This window comes from Drosophila subobscura, chromosome U, assembly GCF_008121235.1.
Source record: "Drosophila subobscura isolate 14011-0131.10 chromosome U, UCBerk_Dsub_1.0, whole genome shotgun sequence".
Taxonomy (NCBI): Eukaryota; Metazoa; Arthropoda; class Insecta; order Diptera; family Drosophilidae; genus Drosophila; species Drosophila subobscura.
Window position 1 is genome coordinate 6,430,142 of NC_048534.1, and position 24,094 is coordinate 6,454,235.

Here is a 24,094-nt window from a genome sequence, read left to right on the forward strand (position 1 = left end):
ATAATTCAATCCCATAAAGCTAGATTTCTCTGCCTTCAATTTGAATCGCCTGTGTCACTGTGCAGCACGAATCCTTTTTCATTCAATTTACACACAGTCGCATATCTGTGGATGTGTTCTTGCCTTTGTCTGCGTAACTAAACCCTTTATTACTCTCTATATATTTATCTAACCAAACCCATACACATTGCCTGTTGTAAGTGTGTGTGTTTAAAACAACAAAAGTGGATCCTGTCAAATTGTTGCTGTTTGGGGGGCTATGGCTATGGCTATGTCCATGTCTAGCCATTGTGCAATCAAATTGTTTGATGGGCGTTACTTTTGGGGTTAGCGGTGCTTACGCGTGCATTTACAACAAATTAGAAGAGGGATAATGGGTATAAATGCTTTTGGCAAGGTCGTGGAATTGCTTTTTCGGGAAGTTAGGTAAAGGGTACGTGTATGTGACTGGAATAAGCTAGCAGTAACTATATACCATAAGAAATGCCCCCAGCTAATACAATATTTTCCTTTTTTTGTCTACTTGCAGCACGCATTGAAAATAATCCATCAGCTACCTAAAAACGTATACGCTATATTGTCATGTATCTATCCAATAGCAGTAGTGCTACATGTTCACGCAAAATATTTTTAAATAGTGAGGAAAATTCGTGAGGTGTTGTGCGTGTGTGTGCAAAGTTAATATTTTCCCCTTCATATCCATTGGAAATTAAGATTTCATTTGTGCTCGTGGCAGAGCCGGGGCAAGTGAAAAGCTTTCAGCAAACCAAACCAAAACAAACAACAAAACCAACCAACGAACGAACCTGGTAACAACGATAATTACCACAATTCACCCACAATAAAAACCGCAAATTGAAAACGGCCTCTTGTGGCACGGGGCACGTCGAATGGCACAGTTTATGAAACAACTGCAGACTTAATGTGAGTACCTCCACTCGTATTGATTTATATTCTATTATATAGTCACTCTTGGGCAGCCATAATCATATTAGCAAAACATTTGTAAGTAACTAGAAAGAAGTTCCAATTATAATTTTTGATTGGTTTAAAACCCTTTTTCTAGACTTATAAATGCTTAATGCTGAGGTGATCAAATTGTAGTAATTTAATTAGGTAAACAATTAAGCAATATTTCCACACGTATGCCTCATTGTACTGCAATAAATCTTTGCATATTTTGATAATATTGTGCCACTGGGCGTGAGGGCAATGTATGTTGCGAGTATGTCCTCTCGTTCGTGGCCCAGCCCTGTGCGCCACTCGACCGAAAATGTTTGACAAACAACAATATTGAATGGCAAAGTAAATTTGTTGACTGACATGCGACAATTGTCCCAGGGCTGGGGCCAACAAAATGTTTCAAAACGCAAAATCATAGACAGTCAACAGTAAACAGTGGCTGTGATTGTGCCAGGGCTTGTCTGTGTGTGTTGGCTTGTGTCCTGTTTGCCCTTTCCTGCCAAACCTTTGTCAAGAGGAAATCCAATTTGAAAATTTCAAGCAAGCTCGGGTAATTGTTTTACGGCACTCGAAGGAGCCACATACCAATCGGGGGCCAGAAAACTCAACCCAAACTATAATCACAAGATTTATGCGACCGACTCGGCGCTCTGAGCGGGCATTATAAAGTAATAAAGAATGTAAGAATGAAAAAACAGACGCGATGCGATGCTCACTCGGCAATTTGGCTTATCGAAAAGCCAATAAATAATAAACCAAAGAGCTCGTTGCACGGTACATGAAAAGTAGATCAAGATTATGGCAGGAAAACTTTGGTCTCTTTATTTTTGTTGTTGCTCGTTTTTCCCTGTTTTCCTGTCCAAACAATACGTGAGTGTGTGTGTGTGTGTGTGTGGGGGGGGTGAATGTTGACACTCCTTATGGCACATATTTGTTGGGCACATAAAAAATGCATCTAATTGGCAATGTCTGCATATTTGATCACACTAATGGAGGAGGCCTGTATATTTGGGCCACCAATATCAAGGCACTCGACATACTTGGGAGATTCTGTTGCTGACAGGCCTGTGATTAGAGAGTATCACGAATTATATTGATTTTCTACACACACATTTTAAACTGGTTGGCCAGTTCGGAGAGGTCAGGAGGTCAATTGCTCAACGAAATACCAAATCCAATGACATTTACAGACAATCCCGGTCCGTCTGCGGACAACAAGGTCGAGGGCTTCCTTCCACTGCAGATTACTCACCGAGTGTGACGGAGAAAGTGACTGAATGTGACGAAGACGCAGTCGTAGACAGTGACAGAGACGAGGACCAAGTGAAGTGCGTTAATTAAGTAATTCGCCTGGTCACGCTTACCTCACCTCCTCCGCCAACCAGAACACAGGACACACCTTGAAAGGCCGGGCTATGGCCGGATGGCTGTGTGAAAATCGATTTGCTTTCACTTTCGCCGTTCGTGTGGGAGCCACGAAATAAACGGTCTTCTGCCTGAAAATCGATGCCATTTTATTGGTGCATGAAATGCCATAAAAATATATAAACAATGCGGTGGTCAAAGTTTAGATGACTTAAACACAAAGTATTTGTTTCAAAAAGTGTTGTATGGTGCGAAAATTATTTAAGCCATTAATTAAGTTTTTTTTTGTTTTTTTTATTCCTTCTATTAATGACCGCGTAGATAAATTCTATAAATAGGATCCGGGATCCTCCCACGACTTTTATTGCCAGTGCACCTCATTTTGGGCTTTTTCGCTGGTCCAAAACAATTAGTAGGCGAAGGTCAACTAAACGACTCTTTTAAGGAAGGATTTAAAATGTTTACGAATGAATAATTTGAACAGAATTTTTTAGAAACATTTGAAAGATTTGGATGCCGTGAAATTTGATTATTTATTCTTATTTTCTTCGGGCTTCTCGGATTTCTCGTACATGGGATCATAGGGTTGAATGTCTGCGCTGCCGATTAACCAGAAGACAATGGCCGAGAGTGTCAATATGACGGCAGAAGCCCAAAATACGATGCGCCATTGAGTGTTGTTTTTCTGGGTCGTTCAATGTAGAATTTGAGGGACAAATATCAGATATTGTGATACTTACATCTGGAGTTAAGAGTCCAATTATGGGAGGGGCGAATAGTCCTGTAAAGGATCCAAGACCGTTGATGACAGCTGTAATGGTGCTGGAATAGCTGGGACTTATGTCGAGTGCCGACAACTTTTGGCCAGCATAGTACATGCCCATGGTCCACATGGATATAGTGAAGAGCGCAACCACAAGCGCCTTATCGCAGCCCGCATATGAGGCCGCTACCATGAAGGTGCCCGGCAAGACGGCGGCTGCATAGGATAGCCATGATGATATACGATAGAGAACATTCCATAGGGAATGTAGAACTTACATAAGAGTGTGAATAATTTTCGAACGGTGACCAGTCTCAACTTTCCAGAGCGAATAAGCCAATCGGCGACAACGCCACTGATTAGGGAAGCTATCCACATGGCAACGTAGGGCAGGGCGGTGACAAAGCCATTGGAGCGTATGGAAAAACGAATGACATCGGCCATGTAGAGGGGCAGGTTGGTGACCATCACGTAGTAGCCCCAATCGTGGCCCATCTGGCTAACAATCAGACTGAGCATCGGCATGCTTAACAGCAAAGGCTTCCAAGGTATGGCAGGTTTGTCCTTGTTAACGTTGCCCACCTCATCGGCCAGATACTCACGCTCTTTGGGCGTGATGAACGGATGAGAGAACGGGGAGCTAGTGCAGATGATGGCCTAAGGTTGGGGTAACTCAAAATTACTCCGATATTTACATTTAAATTCACATTGAATTACTTACAAAAACAAAGAACCAAATGACGGAGAGCGATCCGAAAACGTAGAACATGACGGGCCAAGTATAGTAATGTAGCAAAAGGCCAGAGCAGGCATTGCTCAATATGATGCCCATTGTACTGCCGCCGAAGCATATGGTGCCCAGAGTGGCTCGCTCCTTTTTGGGGGCCCACGAGGAGAGAAGACCATTTAGTCCAGGAAATATGGGACCCTGAGCAATACCCATGAGCACACGAAGCGTAACCAAGTAGTATGGCCCCAATCTAATGGAGGTGGGGCTGAGGAGTTCACAGATCGCCGTCACTCCCACACAGAAGGCCACCACCCATTTAGCGCCGTACTTGTCGGCTAATACGCCGCCCGGCAGATGGGAGATGAGGTAGCCAAAGTAGAAGCTGCCCAGGATAAAGCCCTTCTCGGTCTCGCTCCAAGTGTAGATGCCATTGTGCTCCACAGCATCCTTGCTCTCCACTTCCTGTTGGCAAACGCCATCGGGCGCCTCATCGGTCAGATTCGCAATGGTCTTGTTCGATATCTTGTTAGATATCGCCAATATAGTGATGGCATGGGACAGGGAAACGCGACAGGTGAAGGCGCAAATAAGGCTAAAGAAACCCATTAACACCAGCACCACACGTTGGGGCAACAGGCAGACTGCCAGAGAATATATGTGTGAGCATACCTTTTGTTTTGTCTCGCAGTGTACTTACCTTTACTGACTGATTTACCCCACTCTGGCCTGCTGTCCTCTCGGTGATCCATTTTGGGTTAATATATTGAGTTTTGTTTGAAAATTTAAAAAAGTTACAAAATTATTTGTATGTTGTTCTCATTAATATTTGTGTTGTAACTTAGTTGTGATTGAGAAGTTAATGAAGTTTTACTCGTATGTACTTTGACACCAAAACAACATGCTAGGATTTAAGCTGTAATCCAGCGATAATGATTTTACGGGCTCAAAATTTACTGAAAGTAAAGTAAGTACTAGCTAAAGTCGAACTAAAGATGTACTTAAAGAGTAAAAGGAGGGGTACATATATTAAATACATTGGAACAACCAGAAAGGCGCATTGGATCAATACTCACTCTTTTTATGCTTAATGCTTTTTTAGAGGCTAGTAAATATATCAGAACTCGTTTCAATATCTGCTTCCCAACTATTTATTTAATTCTTTTCAGCTAAGCATTTGCATGAAAATTTCATGTTCCAAAGGATGTGCTTATTCCTCACGCCCCTCGCCTATTGCATTCATCAGTGGGATCTGCATGAAGGACTCGCCATTTGACCCTGACGGAGGGGGCGGAGAATGTTTTCTGCTTTCACTTTTCACACAGCAAACGGCATTTTTCGCATTTCCCTGACACATTTTCCACTCGCCTAGTTTCTGCTTCTATTTTTTATTGCATTCTTCCTGCACTTTCATTTCCTCACCTCACTTGAAATGTTTCCCTTAATTAAAAATTGGCTCATGTGCTGGCAGGTGGCTTGCGGTGGGCCTCTCCTCTCCTCTCCAGTCCCAGACATTAGTTGTTAATAAATCACACACCACAACCCCACCTCCACCTACATCCATTTCCATTCCCGGACAGCAGCGGCAGCGAAAACGCTTACATAATTTGTTAGGCGCGTCCAAGTAAGAGCCACTAAAAGCAATTTGCTGTTGAAGTAGATACCAAATCGTATTTCATGCCCGTGGCCCGACAGCGAACAGAGAGACATATGCAAATCACTATGCCTGTATATACTTAAGTAAGTTTTGGTAGCAAAATCCGAGACTTCCAGGACATACAAGGAAACAAAAATATACAAGAATATACATAATATATATGTATACCAGTTAGGGGAGACACTTTATATGGTTTATACATATGTATGTGCTAGTTCTCTAGTTCTTCTAGTTCTTGAATGATAAATATACATTTAGAATTAATAGTTCAAAAGTGTTGTTAAGTTGTTGTTTGAGAATAGTTTCCAAAAATGTACTTCAGAATATTGTATGAGCTATTACTTGAAACTATGTTTAAACAATAGGCATTGTAGGAGGATAAATATAAAGATTGAATTTACTTTCCATATCATTTTAAAAATGATTTAACAGAGATGAAAACTGTCATACAAATACGAGAAACGATAAGGCCCTTAACTCAATTCAAATTAATTGAAGTTCAGAAGTCACAACTAGAAACTCCGAACTGAGAACTAGTTCCTGCCCAACAGTTGTGTAGGTGGGGTGATGTACATAGTCTATTTTTTCTTCACTTTTCTTGCTGCCTCAGACCGGAAACGGAAGTGTGCACATTGAGGAATGGCGAAAGGCCGAGGAGCTGACATCTAGAACGGTGTGTACAGACCCGGCTGAGTTCTTGTCTAAGAGAATTCCGAAAACTTGCAGCGCGGCAAAAGCGAGAGGCCACTTAATACCCGCAGAAGTTTTTTTCGCGCTTCCGCCGGAAATTGTCATGGGTAAAACGAAAGAGATGGGGGAATATGCTCAGATCTTACTCAAAATGCACAGCAAGGAAATGCCAAAAAGAAAACTCATTTTCTTTTGAGACACGCGCTCTCCACTAGAAAACATTTGAAAGGAAAATGGATGACTTAAAAAGAAAAGTGAACACAAATAGCAGCAGAGGCCTTTGAGCAGCTTGCTGCAAATATTGTTGCCCAAGTGCTCGTCACTCGTCGTGCTGCACAAACAGCAGCAGCAGAAAGAGAGAAAGAGTGAAACAGAAACAGAAACAAAAGCAAAGGCAAAGCGAAAGGCAAGCTCGTTAAAATTACAAATAGAAGGCAAGTGGCAGAAAAGTACGCTCAAGGACGCGTCGACGTCTTACAGCGCCCAGTGAGCTGCGGCCCCCACCCAACCAGCCACACAACCACCCACACAACGACCCAGCCATCCATCCATCCAACCCTTCGTAATCGCCTCATGTTGTATGTAGCATTGTGTATGTGGCAGTCATGCAAAGCGTTGAGGCAGGACGAGGCTGCATTTGAACTTATCATGGCATCAGAAAACTTGCGCTTCAATTACGAAATGTTGTGCCACACGCCCCACAGTGCTCCTCCGCCTCCACCTCAGACTCAGGACTCAGGAGTCCATGGGGCGTGGCGGAAGTGCATGCGTGCTTGCCCCTGAATTAGCCAAAAACACAAAGTTTTGTTTTGGCTTTCACCTTTTTTGCTCCCATTTGAACTGTTGCACACGGGGCGAGCGAGGGCCTTTAGTTGGAAATTGTGCTTGGGCTGACATTTGAAGGTCAGACTCCACTTCTGGCACTGACAGGATCTAGACAGGAGCAGGGTTGATTGCGGGATTGCTCTGCCAAGAGAAATTTTGGTAATCATGTGAGTTTCTGACTGCCACCTGGCCTTGGTCCAAGCAATTGTAAAAGGAAAAAGGAATTTTCATTTAAATCAAATACGTTTTTGGGGCAGCTTTTATAAATCGTATGAATAACCGAATAAATAATCCAAAAACTGCGCAGCTACTGCTAAAGTAAGTAGCTTTCAGAACGCGATACGTAATGCTTCTGGCTCCTGGTAATGCAACCGAACGGATGCCGCCTGCGTTTCGGTCAATTAGGCCACAAATTAACGGCCATCCAGGGTTTGCAGCCAATCGGCCAGCCGAAACGAACCCAAATGAGACCCCAACTCGTGCGAGCAGTCTCCGAGAATTTATGCCGACAAATTATGCACATTTATACCAGCATAAAAGCGAATGGGAAATGACGCAACCATCCCAGGGAGACCCAGGGAGAAGCCACTGCCAGATGGATAGCCATGGAACGAGTGGCTCCGGTCTGGCTTGCAGCAAATGCACTTGCGAGGGCCAAAAAGCACATAATAAACTTATAATGCGTGACAGGATGCGTGTCAGCAGGACCAGAGGGTGAAGCAATAAGTAGTGGTTGCGCCTCATTTGGCACTCCATGCATCTTTATTTCCGCTTTCTGATGGCTTATACATATATCCCCATAAACACTCACTCGCTCCCGAATCCGAACTGGATTTATGTGTATTGCATTTTTATTCAAATTTAATTGATATTTGTTTGTAGTCATAATAACGATGTCAGACTTAATTTAATGACATTGCGTATACGCAACTACGCCGAGTACGCACACACCCATAAGTATGCGAGCAGCTGCCAGCGAGACAGAAAGTGTCTCCGCGTTGGCCTCCAATTGGCGTCGCGGCAGTAGACAATGGCGGCTATAAAATCGTATTAATTTGACCAAATTTCGAGAGCCACTTGGTTGTGGCAGTCAATATTGATTGCACAGAAAGGATCGAAAGGATTTCCCACTGGAATGGTTATGGCAAGCAGAGTTATAGTTTGGATTATAGTTTTAAAACAAACTAAAAATGGCACACAAATGATAATTCTAGGGATAAGATGCCAATTAGGGTACGAACATGGAAGGAGTGCTGCGATTTGCCAATTTTCCCTCACCAAAGAAACCTTTCATCAAAGTGCGGCTCTCATGACAGGCGTCAGTTCTGCTGTTGTGTGCCGCTTTCTGTTGGCCTGGTTAATGAAGTTGTTAAATCTGAAAATATTTGAACAGAACCCTTGGTACTACTCTCTCCCACTTGGATGTAATTTCATTATTACACCCCACATGCCCCACAAGTAAACGAGCAAACGAGCAAACATTAACCAAAAACACACGCACTGAACTGTTGCATGCTGCTGGTTGTTGCTGCTGCTGATGCTGATGTTGTCGATGCCAGAGATAAGACATGCATTATGACGATATAACAAACATGGAAAGTGATGTGCGGTACAGTGTCGGGGTGGGGCAGTGTTGGGGCGATACTCGAATGACATAATCGAGGCTGGCTGCAGTTTCCGCACTCTCGACAGAACTGGTTCATCCGTTGTAGGTAGATGTAGCTGCTGTGCTGTTGGGCTCTCAGACTCCTTCCTGCCATGATGACATGACACACGAGTCACAGCTGATGACTGCTGGAAAGTACGACGAGTATTCATGCACCGCCCGGGGCACTTCTCGCCATTATATAACAAAGTAAGTAGCTGAGCGACTACCCGCCTCTCTATCTATGTGGAAAAAGTTCCTAATTAGGCAGTCGAGTGTGTGAGTGGTTGGGTGGGAAAATGGGGAAAAATGTGGGAGAAAAGCTGCAAAGTTTCACGTTGTCGTAGCTAATTGCATTCGGAGTTGCTGCTGGTGTCTCCCACTGCCTCTGCTGCTGCCGCTCCTGATGATTATTATAGGGAGAATGATTAAGCTGACGTTGATTAGCTTTTAGTTGCTATCTCCTACCCACATTGGGAAGAGTTGTACAAACTTTTTTGCCTTTATTTATTGGCGAAAAAAAGTTTGCCCGTAGCTAGGAAATGAAATGGGGAAAGGAAAATGTTGAGAATGTGTGTAAAACTGTTAATAATTAGGAGAATCTTTTGAATATGTGCGCGAGAGTACACCTCGATAATGAATTGCTTGAACAATATTGATAGATCTTACAGTTGATAACTCTGCACTGCACACGGAGGTCATTAGTTCAAATCCCTTGCCAACGAGCGCACAGAAAACTTCGCCATGATTCTTCGCAGCTGCGGAAATAACTTTCTCTCTGCTGCTTCCTGGCCTAATACGAATTCCCCAAAATTGTTTCCCAGATAGAACCCAGAGCTCACATCCTTGTGGCCCACTCATATGTGAAATTTTTGCAGTGAGAATTCTGTTGCAGTTCGCTGAATCGAATGATGCAGCTGCTAAACTGCGTAAGTTGAGGCATTTATGCGGTGAGGAGATGATACACTTTTTTGCTCACGTCTCATTAATTTCCACTAGCACTGCAGTTGCACGGGGCATGCCATGTGGCATGTGGCACTGTGTGTGGGCGCTTATAATTTATTGTATGTTTGCTTTTCACTTGAGCGCATGCCAAATGTTGAATGCAAAATGAGTGAAAGGCAGCTCGGGATCCGGGGTCTACGGCACGCACCGAATGTCGTGCAACTTGCCGTGGCTTATGGCAAAGATGCAGCTGACTGAAAGGTGCACACACACATACACACATTCTTGTGTGCTCTTGCTAAATTTATGCGCTGCAGTTGTTTTGGGTAAACTGCAAAAAGTAATCTAGTCAAGGCAACTCCATGAGGTTTGGTGTGTATTGTACACTGGAGTTAGAGGTCTGCTTAACTGGAATTAGCAAAAAATAGGGAAAGTTTTTGCATTATATATGTGTTGATGATACATACTGCAAATCAAATGTGTAGAAGCATTTGCATTTATCACTGTACGAATAAAATGATAATCAGATAAACATAAATGCCAAAGGCTGTAAACTTAGATTTATCCCTAATACTATCTGTAAAAGTACTCGGCGTACTTCCCTTTCTGTAAGACTCACCCAAAAAGCATTAATTTGCTGCCATTGTCCATTGTCCCCAGCAGCTGGCAAGAGTTTCCTTTTCGTCTTGACCTTACAGAACTCGCAGCAGCAGCAGAACTTGGATGAAGGAGAATTAGATGGATGTCGGACGGTCCGGTCCGATGCTTAAGCACAATATTATTATTATTATTTTCTGCCTGTCGAATTTTAAGTAAAAAGTTTACCCCCAAGCATCCGCTGGATGACGGCTTGTCCCTTGCAGTTGTTTAAACTTGGCTCCAAAAAGGATGAAAAATAAAAAGTACGGGTGAAAAAACTGTAGGAGAGAGACAGAGAGAGAGGAGCGACTCAACAGCACTTGAACAAGTTTGGCCTCTCCTTCTCTGTTGATCTCCATAGCCAGTTCTATCTTCAGTGCGCCACAGGTAGAGGAGTGCCAGAGACTGCAGCTGCAGATACTTGGATACTAGGATTTAGAATGCATATAGACAAATATACATATACATTCACTTGTATATGTGTACATAGAGCCTGCCTGCTGTGCGCTGTTTGCTGAACTCAACTTGCAACTTTGTTGCCCTGGCATTTCGTAGTTTTTATTTTTTTATTTATATTTTTCCTTCTTGTTGTTCGTTCTCTCGTTTTTTTAGCTTTTCTTTTCACGCTGTTTGCTGTCGAATTTGTTGCTGCTCCTATTTCCTGCTGTCTGCTGCCGTTGCAGTTGGATTTTTTTTCTCAATTTTGTCGTAGTTACTTCATGCCCCGTTGCATTCGAACACTTGCGCTGCTGCACCGCCTGCAGCTGCAACCAAATAATATGCGGGATAAAAAGAAGCAGCGGAAAAAGAGACTTCTCCTTTAGCGGTTGTTTAATTTCGAGCATATTTCATTCACATGAATGTCCTTGGGATGCAGGCAGGTATTTGCGACAGTTTGAATACATTTGGATAATTGTCTTATTGCGGTCAGCGCATAAAAACAGTAAAATTAGTTTGGATTGCATCTAAAAAAAGGGTTTTTAGGGTTGTTCTATTGGAAGAATCATCTTTAAATAAAAGAAAAATACTTTACTTTAATACAACTTAATTGGGACAACTTTAATTGGGACCGGCACTGCAAAATAAAATGACCAATAATGCCGAACAATCTTGACATCGATCAGGAATTTGCCCAAAAGCAGCGTTTAATTTAGCGCAGAAATTACAAAATGCAATCATTATATATATGTAGATGCTGCCTGTAGACTGAAGACAAAGGACAACAAGAAGAAATGTTGACGACATTTTCTACTGTTGCACACACGACAATGGGGACAACAGCACCCGGAGGCAAGAAACTGGAACAACAATCGGACGACGGACGACACACATGGATGCAGTTGGTTCTTCCATTTTCCCACAGTGCCCGGGAGCAAACACCTACAACAAAGAGCCATCAGCCTTCGAAAAAAATAACGAAAATGTCGGGGAAAACACAAGGAAAAAGCAACAGCAACAATAACCGGACGTGCCACGGTCGCCATTTGTTGCGGCATTTTGACAATTTTGCCATTTAATGTGACGCAAGCAGAGACGCAGAGCAGTGGGTGCAGGAGGTGCAGGAGGTTGGCCCCAGCACGTGGAGGATGGCACGGCAGCATGTGGGATATTTAGGAGGCAGAGAAGCTGTGGCAGTGGCAGAGAGGCTGTGGCAGACATGGCGTACGCTCAGTATACATACATACATATGTACATATGTATAAGGCTGGGCTGGGGACACAATGAGAAATGAGATGTCACCGATTAAATCCAAGGGGGGGCTTAGCCTTAAAAATGGGTTTTTCCAGTTCAGTTTGGAATACAATAAATTTAACATAATGTTTCAAACGACTGACTGTTTTGGTACATTAAAGTTGGAGCTTTAAATTCTTGAAAAATATTTAAATATTTTTTTTTTTTTAAATTTAATCGCTACAGCGATATTGGTTGGTCACAGAGATGAATCCGCATTGACCAGATACTTCAGTTTTGTGTTGAATATTATAAAAAAGTTACTGAAAATTTTGAACTCAAAAAAAAAGTTGTTTGCCGAACGAACACTAGAAATAGAATGATTTAAATATTTAAAGGATAACAAAACGAAATTACATTACAGTACTAAAAGTGCTACCCCATGGCACAAGAGATGCTTTCATGTCGAGTAAAGTCGAGTAAATTCCATGTTAAAGTTCTTGTGAATCTTGACAAATTTTGCGACAAGACAAGTGCCGAGCATTCGTTTCCACTTTATGCGATTCCCTTTTGCATTTTCTATTACCTACCAATTCCAGCCCGCCCGTACACCCAGCAGCCCGACTTAAGTGCATTTTGTGTGTGCTTTTGCATGCTCTAAAACCCTAGTAGGAAAACAAATTGTACTTGTTCGGGTTGTTGGTTGACTTCACTCACAAATATGCTCAGATTTCGCATACGCAACGTTGCACATTTCGTTGGGGTTGCCTATCAGCCTGGCAATCTGGCAATCTGGCAACAAAACACAAAAGTGTATTGATTTGTTGCTAAAAGTTGATCTTGCTCACCATTCTTATTCGCTGGCATTCTCTCCATTTTTGTCGGAGTAGATTTGATTTGATTTTGCAGACGGAAACCCGAAAGCCACTCAGCTAAAAATTGCTTTTGGCAGTGCCGAGCAGTGCCGGTATTTGCGGTTGGCGTTGGCAAAAACTGCAAGAAAAGCATATCCTAAATGGCATTGTCATTGCTGGCTGGCTGCCTGCTGCCGATGTTTATCCCACACAGCTTATCCGTTGTCATTTCTCTGTGTATATTTTGATTTAATTTGCAATGTGCTAACCAAAATGCATTTCCTGCTGGGGCGGACGTTCATACAATTTGCCAAATGTCATGTAGGTTGGTGGCCAATCCCCCAGCTGCCATCACAAATGCATTAGCTGACAGTTTGATTTGCTGACAGTTGACAGACAATTCTGAATCCTGCTACTGCCACTTTCTGGACACTCACAAATTAGCCCACATAATGTCTTCTATGAGACTATGAGACTCTGAGTGGTTGTGTTTTGCGTTAATTTAGTGTTGACATTTATGGAGAAATGCCCTTTTAACTGCTGCTTAAATCCAGCACTGATTGATGTATCTGTCTCTTCATTAACATTTAGCAGATCAAAAACTGTTTCTCGATGATTTGCAGGCTGTAGGGCCCCAAAAGTTAAAAGTCAGAGGCTCTATTGTTTTCCCACTGGCATTTAGCAGCAGCATCCCGTTTGGGTGTTTAGCTCCACAGATGCAAACGCATGGATAGCATGTCCGCATGTCCACAGCTCGTGGCGAGTGTCCAGGGCGAGACAAAACACACTGAATATGAGTGCATTTCGAGGCGGGGCAGTGGCCAGGGAACGAACAAGCTCTAAAATTGTATGGCCGAATGGAGCTAGACATTAAACGTTTAGTGGTTATAATTGGTTATAAATATTTTTTAAATATTACAATTTGTTCAGTGACCATTGCTATAATTTCTAAACAATATTGATAATCGCCAATCAAGTTACAAGCGGAAAAGCAGTACAAATTCCATAGAAATTATCGTAGAAATGAAAACAATTACTTCCATGCTAAAACTGTCTTCCGCTCTGTTTTGTAATGTTTTAAATTCTTTAGTTTTGTTCACTAAAAAGACTAACAGAAAGTCTTAGCAACCATTTAGAGGTTCCAGTTCATCAGGAGAAAGTGGTTCCACTTTATGCATTTCTGTCATAGATGTTGCGTGGGGTTCTAAGGGTGCAGAGAGGTGGAAAATGGGCACACAAAACGGCCCTATGTGTAGGCCAAAGAGGTGTGACACTGTGCCTATGTGCGTATGCGTAGTGCCAGCGACAGTGCGTATGTGTGTGTGTCTGTGTGGGGGCTATGTGCTGCCTTGCTACTTCGCATCTTCGTATCTGTGTAATTAGGCGTGTAATTGTGTTTGCCTTTTCACATTTAGCCAGCCAGGCAGCCCCCAAAAGGTCACTTTTGATGTGTGTCCTCTGGCGTTGCTGCATTTCGGGGGGCTCTCCCAATCAAAATGCCGCGCAAAAGTTGCGCCCAATGACCCAGAACGAAGAGCAAAAGAGCAAAAACTGTTTATTTAATTGAGTTTGAGCCGCCAACGTGCCAACGTGCCGTAAATTATGAACAACTTGGCTCAAATTTGACAGCTCGACAATGAGCCAGAAGAGTCCATAAGAACCAAAGGATGTCCTTGGCGGGTTCAAGGCCGACACAGAAGCCCTGATTGACTTGGCCCAGTGCGAAAAGGGGCTTATTTATTTTCAAGTATGCGTGGCAGTGTCTGGCCGCCCTTCCAGATGCCATGGCACCTGAGACAGAGACAGACACGGCGTGGGTGGCCGCACAGCTGTTCACGGGGGGGGAGGGTGGTTCTCAAAGTAGGCCAATGCGTGACAGACAGCACAGCAGAGGAGGTGTGCCTTGGCCCTAAGTATTGTTTGCCTCTTCAATGAATGTCTATTAAAACTCACAATTTAATAGCTACAATTTAGTTCTTTCAAAAAGAATTTAAAGATAATTTATTATAATTTACACAGGGAAAATAATATCCACTGGCTGCCCCAAAGTCTGCCACACTTTTTGCGTGTGCACTTCTGGTACATCAATTGTAGGCCATTCAATTGACTCATGCGTGCCATTTATAGCTCGCAAATACTTAAAAGTCACCGTGCTTTGCCTGATAATAAAATTATCAACGAACTTCTCGGCGTAAGGAACACTAACAAAAAATATAAACAATTTGTAATCGGCGCTCGCGGTGCTGTTTGCTGGGCGCTGCTTTTATGACTCTATAAGTTTGCCGAAAAAACACAAGACGACCATTAACTTGATGGCATTTTGAGCTTGAACAATTTTTAATGAGTTCTGTGCTTGTTATCGGGCGGGGGCAAGTGATGTGTCTGTCGCTGAGATCGTCAGGATTATTGCCAAATTATGTTGGTTATTTTCAAATAAATCATCGATTTGCTGCTTAAGCAGTTAAGATGTGCAATAAATTTTATAAAATTCGATTAGAGATGGCAAAAACATAAACAAAATTAATTCATTTAATTTGTTATGCAAAAAAGTGAAGCAATTTTCAAAATTGTCATTTTGCATCATTTGATTGTTTAAGTTCTTGGTAAAACTCGCGGTGGTCTTATGGGATTTCGCTTTCGATTTAAGGTCAAAGTTTGCTCAGATATAAATCGCTCAGCCAACTGGCTGTGGCCATCCCTAGTTTGATGTTTGCGTTGGCATTGGCTGTGGGCTCACATGGCAGGCGGCGACTTCCATGTTGACTCCGATACGAAGCAGCATACGATAAGAGTTTGTTAACAAAAAAAAAAAACAACTACGAACCGAGCGGCCAATTGGCGCGTTATCACCTGGGCCGACTGCTGGTACTGGCAACCCAAAACAGCTGTGATTTAGTCATAGTCGAAACGTTGCCGAGTTCACCCAACTTCAAACGTCTCTGTCGCCTCTTTGCACGGTCGCGTCGCGTAACAATCAACAAAAAACATCAACAATAAATGCCAATTTATATAGTGGTGCAAAGTGCTTAAGAAATGTTCAAATGTGTGTGGTTTGTGTGGCTCTTGTGGGCCGTTTCATGTAGACTCACCGCGAGCCAAATTATACCGCTGCCAACGTTCTGCCAGCAGGTGGACCAGCAGTGCAGCTGCGCGGCCGAGGCTAATGTGGTGCGATTCCACTGCCCCGACGAGTACGCCCTGCTGCTGGAGATGTCCGAGCTGGGTGCCTCGCTCTACGTTAGCTACTACGCCGTGGACGGCCTGCACTGGCTACCGCGCTTCAACATCACCGAGCTGGTAAAGATCGAGTTTGACGCGTACATTTTTTGGCCGGAGAACTTCATCGAGGATCTGTTGGACGGCCTCGGAGTGGAGACGGTGACTACCATGCGCTTTCGCGATCGCACCTCGGAGACGGTGGTCACAAAGGATCTGTTCAATGCACCCGATCAGCTGGATAGCACCGCCGCTCCGGGCAACATCTCAACGTGGTTGTTTGGCGCTGTGCCCGGACTGAAGAAGCTCAAGTTTGTCAGCGATGTCAAGCAGCTGCAGGAAACGATCTTCGGGGCCTTTGACAGCCTCACCGATCTGGATCTCTCTGTGAATGTACAGTTTTTGCCGGGCAATTTGCTCTCCTCGGTCACAGGTAGCCTGGAGACGCTGACCATTGAGAGTCCCAGCATGGTGCAGTTCCAGGCACCGCTGCTGCGTGAGCTCCAGCAGCTGCGCAATCTCAGCCTGCAGCTGACGAATCCCCAACGTGGGCGCAACGACGAGCTGCAGCCGCATCTGTTCAGCTCCATGAAGCAGTTGGCGGAGGTGCGTCTATTTCAGGCCACCGGCCATGTCAACAGAAGAATGTTCAGAGGCAGCGAAAAGTTGCGTCTGATCCGTATCAATGGCAACTACGATCTCGAATCGCTGCCGGGACAACTGTTCGGAGATCAGGCGAACTTGAGCGTACTGGACCTCTCCTGTAACGGGCTGAGCAGGCTCTCCGAACAGGTCTTTTATGGCCTGGGAAATCTCACAGTGTTGGATCTATCCAAAAATAGACTCACGAATTTATCAAGGTGGGTTATGGGCGCTGCTCTCTTGCTTTTGCCTCATTTGTCACATGCTTGTGCTGTGCTCTGCTGATTAAAAGATGGCCCTACCTCTCGCCTCGATAGGGTTCAACTTTAGAAGTTTCTACTGCCAGAGTAATTAATCAAAACAAAGAGGCTCTGTCGCTGCTGCTGCTGGCGCTGGCTGCTGCTATTTCTTATCAGCTGGGGCAGAGCGATAGCTCAATCAAGTATTCCGTGTCTCCCAAGACAGTCGAATGGTGTGCTATCAGAGCTCCATCGATGCTACCCAGCCCCCACTCTAAAGTATTTTATTTAAAACTTTTTTCTTTAGTTGTAGCAGAATTATTTTGATTAGAGCCAACTCGCACCAATACACACTTCTAGCTATGTAAACACTATCTATGTATGTGTCATAGCAATGAGCGATAAATCCTCACACTTAAAGAGTGAAAACAGGAAGTAGGTAGATAGACATATATCTACACAGAGAGAGAGAGAGAGAGAGCACACAGATCACAGCAAACATTAACCACTTACAAAAGAATACACACATCAATCCGTTGTATTAATTCCTACTTGATCTCCACTCCCCTACCAGCACAATATTTATTCCACTCACCTCGCTAAATGTGTTAGTCTTGAACAAAAACTCACTGACTGCCCTGTCGCCGAGTGTGTTCAGGGATGTGCGCAGCCTAAACTTTATTGACATGACGAATACCCAGTTCTATGGAGCTACGCTGGTGATGAGCTTTGAGGCGATTGTATGCACCAACGATGAGACGTGCCAGTACAAGTCGGAGGAATGGCAGTGCGATCAGCGCTGCATCTGCTGGGTGCAGCGAAACTCACGCAAACTGATCGTGGACTGTCGAGGCACCAGCCTCGCGGAGCTGCCCGTCCTACCCCACACAACGCTCGTGAGCACCGTGGTGAAGGTGAGCAACAACAGTCTGACACATCTGCCTGCGTCCAGCCAGCATGCAGGCTATGCCAATGTCAGTGCCCTGCTGTTGGGCGACAATCAGATTACCAGCCTGGGCACGGGAGCGCAGCTGCCCGTCAATCTGAGCTACTTGGATGTGCGCCGCAACCAGATTAGTGTCGTCAGTGAGGAGTTCATCACATTCCTGCAGCAGGAGAACAACTCGATGACCATTTCGTTGTCGGGTAATCCGCTAATCTGCGACTGCGACGCCCTGCCGCTGCTCTTCTTTGTGCGAACGAGTCCCCAGCGTGTAGACGACATTGGGGATCTGCAGTGCAGTCGCCAGAACAAGGCTCTGCAGCAGATGGACGCCTTTGAGCTATGCCCCTCGTACGTGCTGCTCATCAGCTGCATTGTGGGCGGCCTGGTGATTGTCGTCTGTCTGATTAGCGTGTTCTACCTCATGTTCCAGATGGAGCTTAAGATTTGGCTGTACAACAACAATCTGTGCCTGTGGTGGGTCTCCGAGGAGGAGCTGGACAAGGACAAGACCTACGACGCGTTCATTTCCTACTCGCACAAGGACGAGGAGCTGATTAGCAAGTTGCTGCCCAAGCTGGAAAGCGGGCCACATCCCTTCCGCATATGTCTGCACGATCGCGACTGGCTGGTGGGTGACTGCATACCGGAGCAGATCGTGCGCACCGTCGACGACTCCAAGCGGGTGATCATCGTCCTGTCGCAACACTTCATCGATTCAGTGTGGGCACGCATGGAGTTCCGCATCGCCTACCAGGCCACGCTGCAGGACAAGCGCAAGCGCATTATCATCATCCTCTACAGGGAGCTAGACAACATGAACGGCATCGACAGCGAGCTGCGTGCCTACCTCAAGCTTAACACCTACCTCAAGTGGGGCGATCCGCTCTTCTGGAGCAAACTCTGCTACGCCCTGCCCCACAATCGACGCGTCCTCAAGGGCCAAAAGAAACACGCAGGCCCGCTCGTCTGAGCATTGGACATGTACACATTTACTGTACTTTGTGGCTGCTCTACGTGGGTCCTAATGAGCGTTTCTTCCCCCACCGATCCAGAGAGTCATCAGTTCCACGCGAGGACTGTAGACTGTGACAAAAGCTTGGAGAATACCCTGAACCTGTATCCCAAAATGAGATTCTATTCGTTTGATTTTCACAGAAAATGACGTCGAGTGATAACAAATCATTTATATAAATAATAATAATAATACAAATATATTTTAAGCTACTTTTAAATGAATAAACACCAGTCACATCGCTAGATAGTTATTATACAATCTATTCAACATTCATTATGCAATATTAAGTTTAAGTCTACTGGTTTTTTCCTCTTATCATAATTTTTACAAAATTTAATGATAGTCTGTAATCAAACCCACTCCAGTGGCCCCCAGAAATTCCATTGCATTTTACCGCTTTCCTTTATTTGGTACGCACTTGATAGTGTTGTCCCGATTGATGGTAGGAAACTCTCCTTTTAGTATTCCATCAGGGAGTTCCCTGCATTTCCCGAATATTCGCCCAGTGATTTAATGGCAAATTTCTCTTCTTCGCTTCTCACGATTAAGTAGTATTTGGCATGGCGATAAGTGGCATTAACATCTCGGCGTTGTATGTATAATTAGCTAAGTCTCAGCTAAGGTCATCTTGTTCACTTTTTCTATAGCAATGAAGAAATCTTCATAGATGTCTCCAAATCCATCTCTGTTGTTCGTCCACTTTTGATTAAAGTCCACACGTATGTACATACGTCGAAGCGCCTTTTGAATCAACGTCCATCCAGGCGGACGCTCAGAGCATCACAGACATAATTTTACCCATAATTTGTTCGTCTTTGTCCATGATTTGGTAGATTTTTTCTTACATTTGATCGTCTTTTTTTTTGTTTTTAGTTACCGTTCTACTGAGTTGTTCCCGAGTTGTTCAGGTGTCCCCTGACTCTCGCACTGTAGATTCAAAACCAAACTGAGTGAAAGGGATTCGATATCAATTCTCTCTTTATTTATAAATTAACAGTATTCCTAAAACTGATAACACAAGCATTATAAGCCATGGTTTTGATTGCAGGTCTTATAAAATATTCATTTTGTTATTCCTTGCTGTACCTCATGGAGTAGTAGTAGTAGTAGTAGTAGTAGTAGTAGTAGTAGTAGAATGTGGCTTAAGGTTCAGAAGATGTACAGAAGATCGGTATTAAAAACAACGAGAAGGCACGTGTGAGACGCTTCTCACGCGTCACAACTTTTATACCCGGTACTCAGTACTTCATCTGTACCTTAGCGGTTTTTAGTCAAATTTTACATTTTTTCTTCATCAGTCATCAGTCATCTACATCTACAACACTTCTCACGCCAACACGCTCCTTTAGCTCGCCCCCCTCCCCTAGAGCCACACACTGCAGAGTCCCGGCAGAGGAACGCGAAAGGTGGAGGCCGCACACTGCAGAAGCAGAGAGAATAAGATATAAACTAATATAAGCTGCTGGATGGGTTGGGTTTAGCCAAGGCTGTGGCAGGGGCAGAGGAACGGCACTGCGCGAAAGAGAGTGTGAAAGAGAGAAGGTGAAACAAAAAATATAAGCTGCGGGACGGGGTGGGTTTAGCCACTGCAAATTAATTTCTTCATTGTCGCTATAATAATGATCCAATCGGATTTGGTGATCTGATAGATATGGTCATTCCCTACAGAATGGCGTTTTTAGATTTCTTTTATCTTTCAAATAGAATGTAGATTTTACATTTTTTAAATACACTGGTTTCAGTGTGAGCATACAGCAGTCTGGAGCCAAAATTTGGTGGCTCTAGCTCTTATAGGTTCTGAGAACTAGCCGACAAACAAGACGGACAGACGGACGGACGGACAGACAGACGTGGCTCAATCGACTCGGCTATTGATGCTGATCAAGAATATATAACTTTATGGGGTCGGAAACGTTTCCTTCTGTGCGTTACATACAACCGTTATTCCCCACAAATACAATATACCCTATTTACTCTTCGAGTACCGGGTATAAAAATATATTTGCCATACAATTTTTAGGGTGTATCGTAATAAGTTTTGTCAATTGTTCTTTAATGCAAATTTCTTAGATTTTACATTTCTCTCAAACCAAAGTTGATCTTTTAACCGTATTTTCGAAGCATAATTACTTAAGTCAGAGGGCTTCTTGGCCTTATCGTCATTTTCACAAAAGTCAATGAGAGTTTGTAATCAAACATATTCCAGTGGCCCCAAGAAATTCCATTTCTTCCATCGGCAATGCCTTCTTTGAAATATTTTCCATTTAACGAACTGAAATAGAAAACGAGGGACGTGTGAGACGCATCGTACGTGTCACATATTTTATACAATGTACTCAGAGGTGGCTAAATTTTGAAACAAACTTGATTCAGTGTGATATTTCATGAGTCTTTACTCAAAATTTGGCGACTCTTGCTCTTTTAGTCTCTGAGAAACAGGAGTCAAACAAGACGGACAGACAGACATGACTATTGATGCTGATCAAGAATATTAGACTTTCTGTCTATTAAATTTGTCGACCTCAAATTAAAATATACCCTACTTCCTCTTCGAGTACCGGGTATAATTAAAATGAAAAGCCATAAAACACGGATTACCTTTTCCCGCAACTCGAACCATTGAACCACCACGGACCGTCGTAACTATGAACGCACTTATTAGGGCTGTCCCGATCGTCGGTAGCGAATTTTTCTTTCTCGTGTTCCCTCAGGGAGTCCCCTGCATTTCCCGAATAGTTACCAAGTGATTTAAGAACAAAGCTCTCTTCTTCGCTTCCCACTATGAAGTTGTCGTATTTGGCATGGCGATAAGTGCCATCAACATCTCCGAGATCTATGTACAATTCCTGAGGGTCAGCTGCTGTCATCATGTGCAATTTTTTCAGACCAATGAAGAACTCTCCACGGGGGTCTCCAAATCCATCTCTGTAGTCCCTCCAGTTTCGATTAAATTCCACACTTCCATCAAATCGCCTTTGAATGACCGTCCATCCAGATAAAGACTCTGACGTTTGATTAATTTTTGATAGCTGATCATTTTTTTCAGCAAGCACCCTATACATCATTTTAACCTGCTCTCTGAGCTCCGTAATTTGTGTGTCTTTGTCCCTGATTTGTTCGACTTTTTCCTTGATTTGTTCGACCTTTTCCTTGATTTTTTCGGCTTTTTCCTTGATTATTTCGTCCTTTTCCTTTATTTTTTCATCCAGGTTTTTTAGTTTCAGCTCCACTGTTTAGTAACTGGCTCTGCAAATTGTTGATGGTGCCATCCAATGTGTATATTTTATCCTTCAACTTATTATTGGCATCGGCAGCCTCTTTCAGCTGGGCACAATGATCGAGGAATGGCTTGACAACTGAGAAACAATATCCATTGCACTGCTCCGCGATGCCAACTTCCTGCGCCAGGTTGCCGTGGGAGGATTTACCTTGCATCAAAAGCCAACAGAGGATTACCACAAAGCCCGAGTTATTCATGTTCCCCTGACTTACACACTGTCAAAACCATACTGAGTAAAATGGATCGGATGCCCATTTAAAAATATCATTTCTCTCTTTCATTTAATAATATATTTTATTCCTGGAACAGATAACACATTCATGATAAGCCATGCTTTTGATTGCAAGCTATCAAGTCAGTAAACAATTTTCTTTGTGGGCTCTATATTATTTATTATATAGAACGCATCTTCGAAGCACACATATATTTTTGTTATTTTTTTTCGTTCCACATAATGTAGGATTATAAACACAAATCACATTGCGGGGTCGCTGCCATACAATTTTTACAAATTTATTTTAAACTTTTTTTGTTCAGGGAATAAAAAGAACAGTCAACCAACATTTTAATTAAGTTGTGAATTAATAATTAGCAAAGTGTAGGGGACTGAGAATAAAAGTCTCTGCTGGATTAAGAATGGCATATTGTGGGACTTTTTTTTCCCTTTTTGATTTATGTCCCTAATAATTTTGTCACTTTGTGTACATATTTTTAATTAAAATTGTATGCCTGACATTTTTGGATGCCTCGTAGGAAGACCTCTTCTCTGCTGAATTCCGTTCAGGTTCTAGACAGCAGTTCTGAATAGAATGCTGAACATTTTTGTAAATAAGGAGAAGGGACGTGTGAGACGCTTCTTACGCGTCACAACTTTTATACCCGGCACTCAGTACTACATCTGCAACTTAGCGGTTATTTGTCAAATTTAACATTTTTTCGTTATCTGTCATCCACATCAACAACACTACTCACGCGAACACGCTCCTTTAGCTCGCCACCCTCCCCTAGAGCTACACACTGCAGAGTCAGGGCTGAGACGCGGCAGAGGCAGAGACGTGTCATAAGCAGAGGAGAATGTGAAAAAAAAACAAATATAAGCTGCCGGACGGGGTGGGTTTAGCCACTGCAAATTAATTTCTTCATTGTGGCTATAAAAATGATCCTTTCGGACCAATTTCTTGATCTGATAGATATGGTCATTCCCTACAGAATGGCGTTTTTAGGTTTATTTTATCTTTCAAATTGTAGATTTGGGAGGTTTTGGACCTTTTGCGGGGGCGGAAGGGGGCGTTTCTAATTTTTTAAATACACTGGTTTCAGTGTGAGCCTACAGCAGTCTGGAGCCAAAATTTTGTGGCTCCAGCTCTTTTAGGTTCTGAGAACTAGCCGACAAACAAGACGGACAGACGGACGGATGGACAGACGGACGGATGGACAGACAGACATGGCTCAATCGACTCGGCTATGGATGCTGATCAAGAATATATATGCTTTATGGGGTCGGAGACGTTTCCTTATGTGCTTTACATATAACCGTTATTCCCCACAAATACAATATACCATATTTACTCTTCGAGTACCGGGTATAAAAAGAGATGCAAATAAATTTGTGCTGTTTCGCTATGAAGAGAGTTTTTTAATTATTTCTCTTGCTTTCATGTCTGAATGGATGAATAACGCCTATCAGAGAGCTAACTATCGAAGATGTGAATATTTATGTAAATAAATTTAATTATTTGCAGACACGCATCAAAATATTTTCCACTTGAAATTTAATTATTAACAGACACGCATTTAAATATTTGCCACTTGAAAAATCAAAGCAATGATTTATTTTCTTTTTCGTTCGATAGACTAGCTTAAATATATATTCAGTCAGCGTCAAACTTTAATTATCCACTTCAGAAATTGCGTTGGCCTTTAAAGCTGAATAGAGGACTATGTACATATGTACATACATACATACATATGTACATACATATGTATGTAAGTCATCCACCAGCAGAGGCACA

General features: G+C 43.2%; 4 protein-coding genes across 4 annotated transcripts in view; 2 read left to right on the forward strand and 2 right to left on the reverse strand.

Moving 5' to 3' along the window:
- Positions 1–24,094, forward strand: part of LOC117900166 — a 42,019-nt gene that overhangs the window by 9,459 nt on the left and 8,466 nt on the right. Inside the window, exon 2 of the transcript XR_004649266.1 lies at positions 530–924. The gene's annotated coding sequence lies outside the window, so the exon portion shown is untranslated. The remainder of the gene's footprint in view (positions 1–529; positions 925–24,094) is intronic.
- On the reverse strand, positions 2,845–4,669 carry LOC117900163 (sialin-like). The gene is made up of 5 exons (XM_034810405.1): positions 4,519–4,669; positions 3,813–4,462; positions 3,370–3,748; positions 3,069–3,307; positions 2,845–3,013 (listed from the first exon to the last, which is right to left on the reverse strand). The coding sequence occupies exons 1-5, from the start codon at positions 4,568–4,570 to the stop codon at positions 2,858–2,860; spliced, it is 1,476 nt and encodes a 491-aa protein (XP_034666296.1). The 5' UTR covers positions 4,571–4,669; the 3' UTR covers positions 2,845–2,857.
- On the forward strand, positions 15,550–18,991 carry LOC117900162 (protein toll). Its single transcript, XM_034810404.1, has 2 exons — positions 15,550–16,820; positions 17,416–18,991. The coding sequence occupies exons 1-2, from the start codon at positions 15,778–15,780 to the stop codon at positions 18,755–18,757; spliced, it is 2,385 nt and encodes a 794-aa protein (XP_034666295.1). The 5' UTR covers positions 15,550–15,777; the 3' UTR covers positions 18,758–18,991.
- Positions 20,829–22,306, reverse strand: LOC117900165 (ficolin-2-like). Its single transcript, XM_034810407.1, has 2 exons — positions 21,401–22,306; positions 20,829–21,074 (listed from the first exon to the last, which is right to left on the reverse strand). Exons 1-2 carry the CDS (start codon positions 21,865–21,867, stop codon positions 20,933–20,935), a joined length of 609 nt encoding a protein of 202 aa, XP_034666298.1. The 5' UTR covers positions 21,868–22,306; the 3' UTR covers positions 20,829–20,932.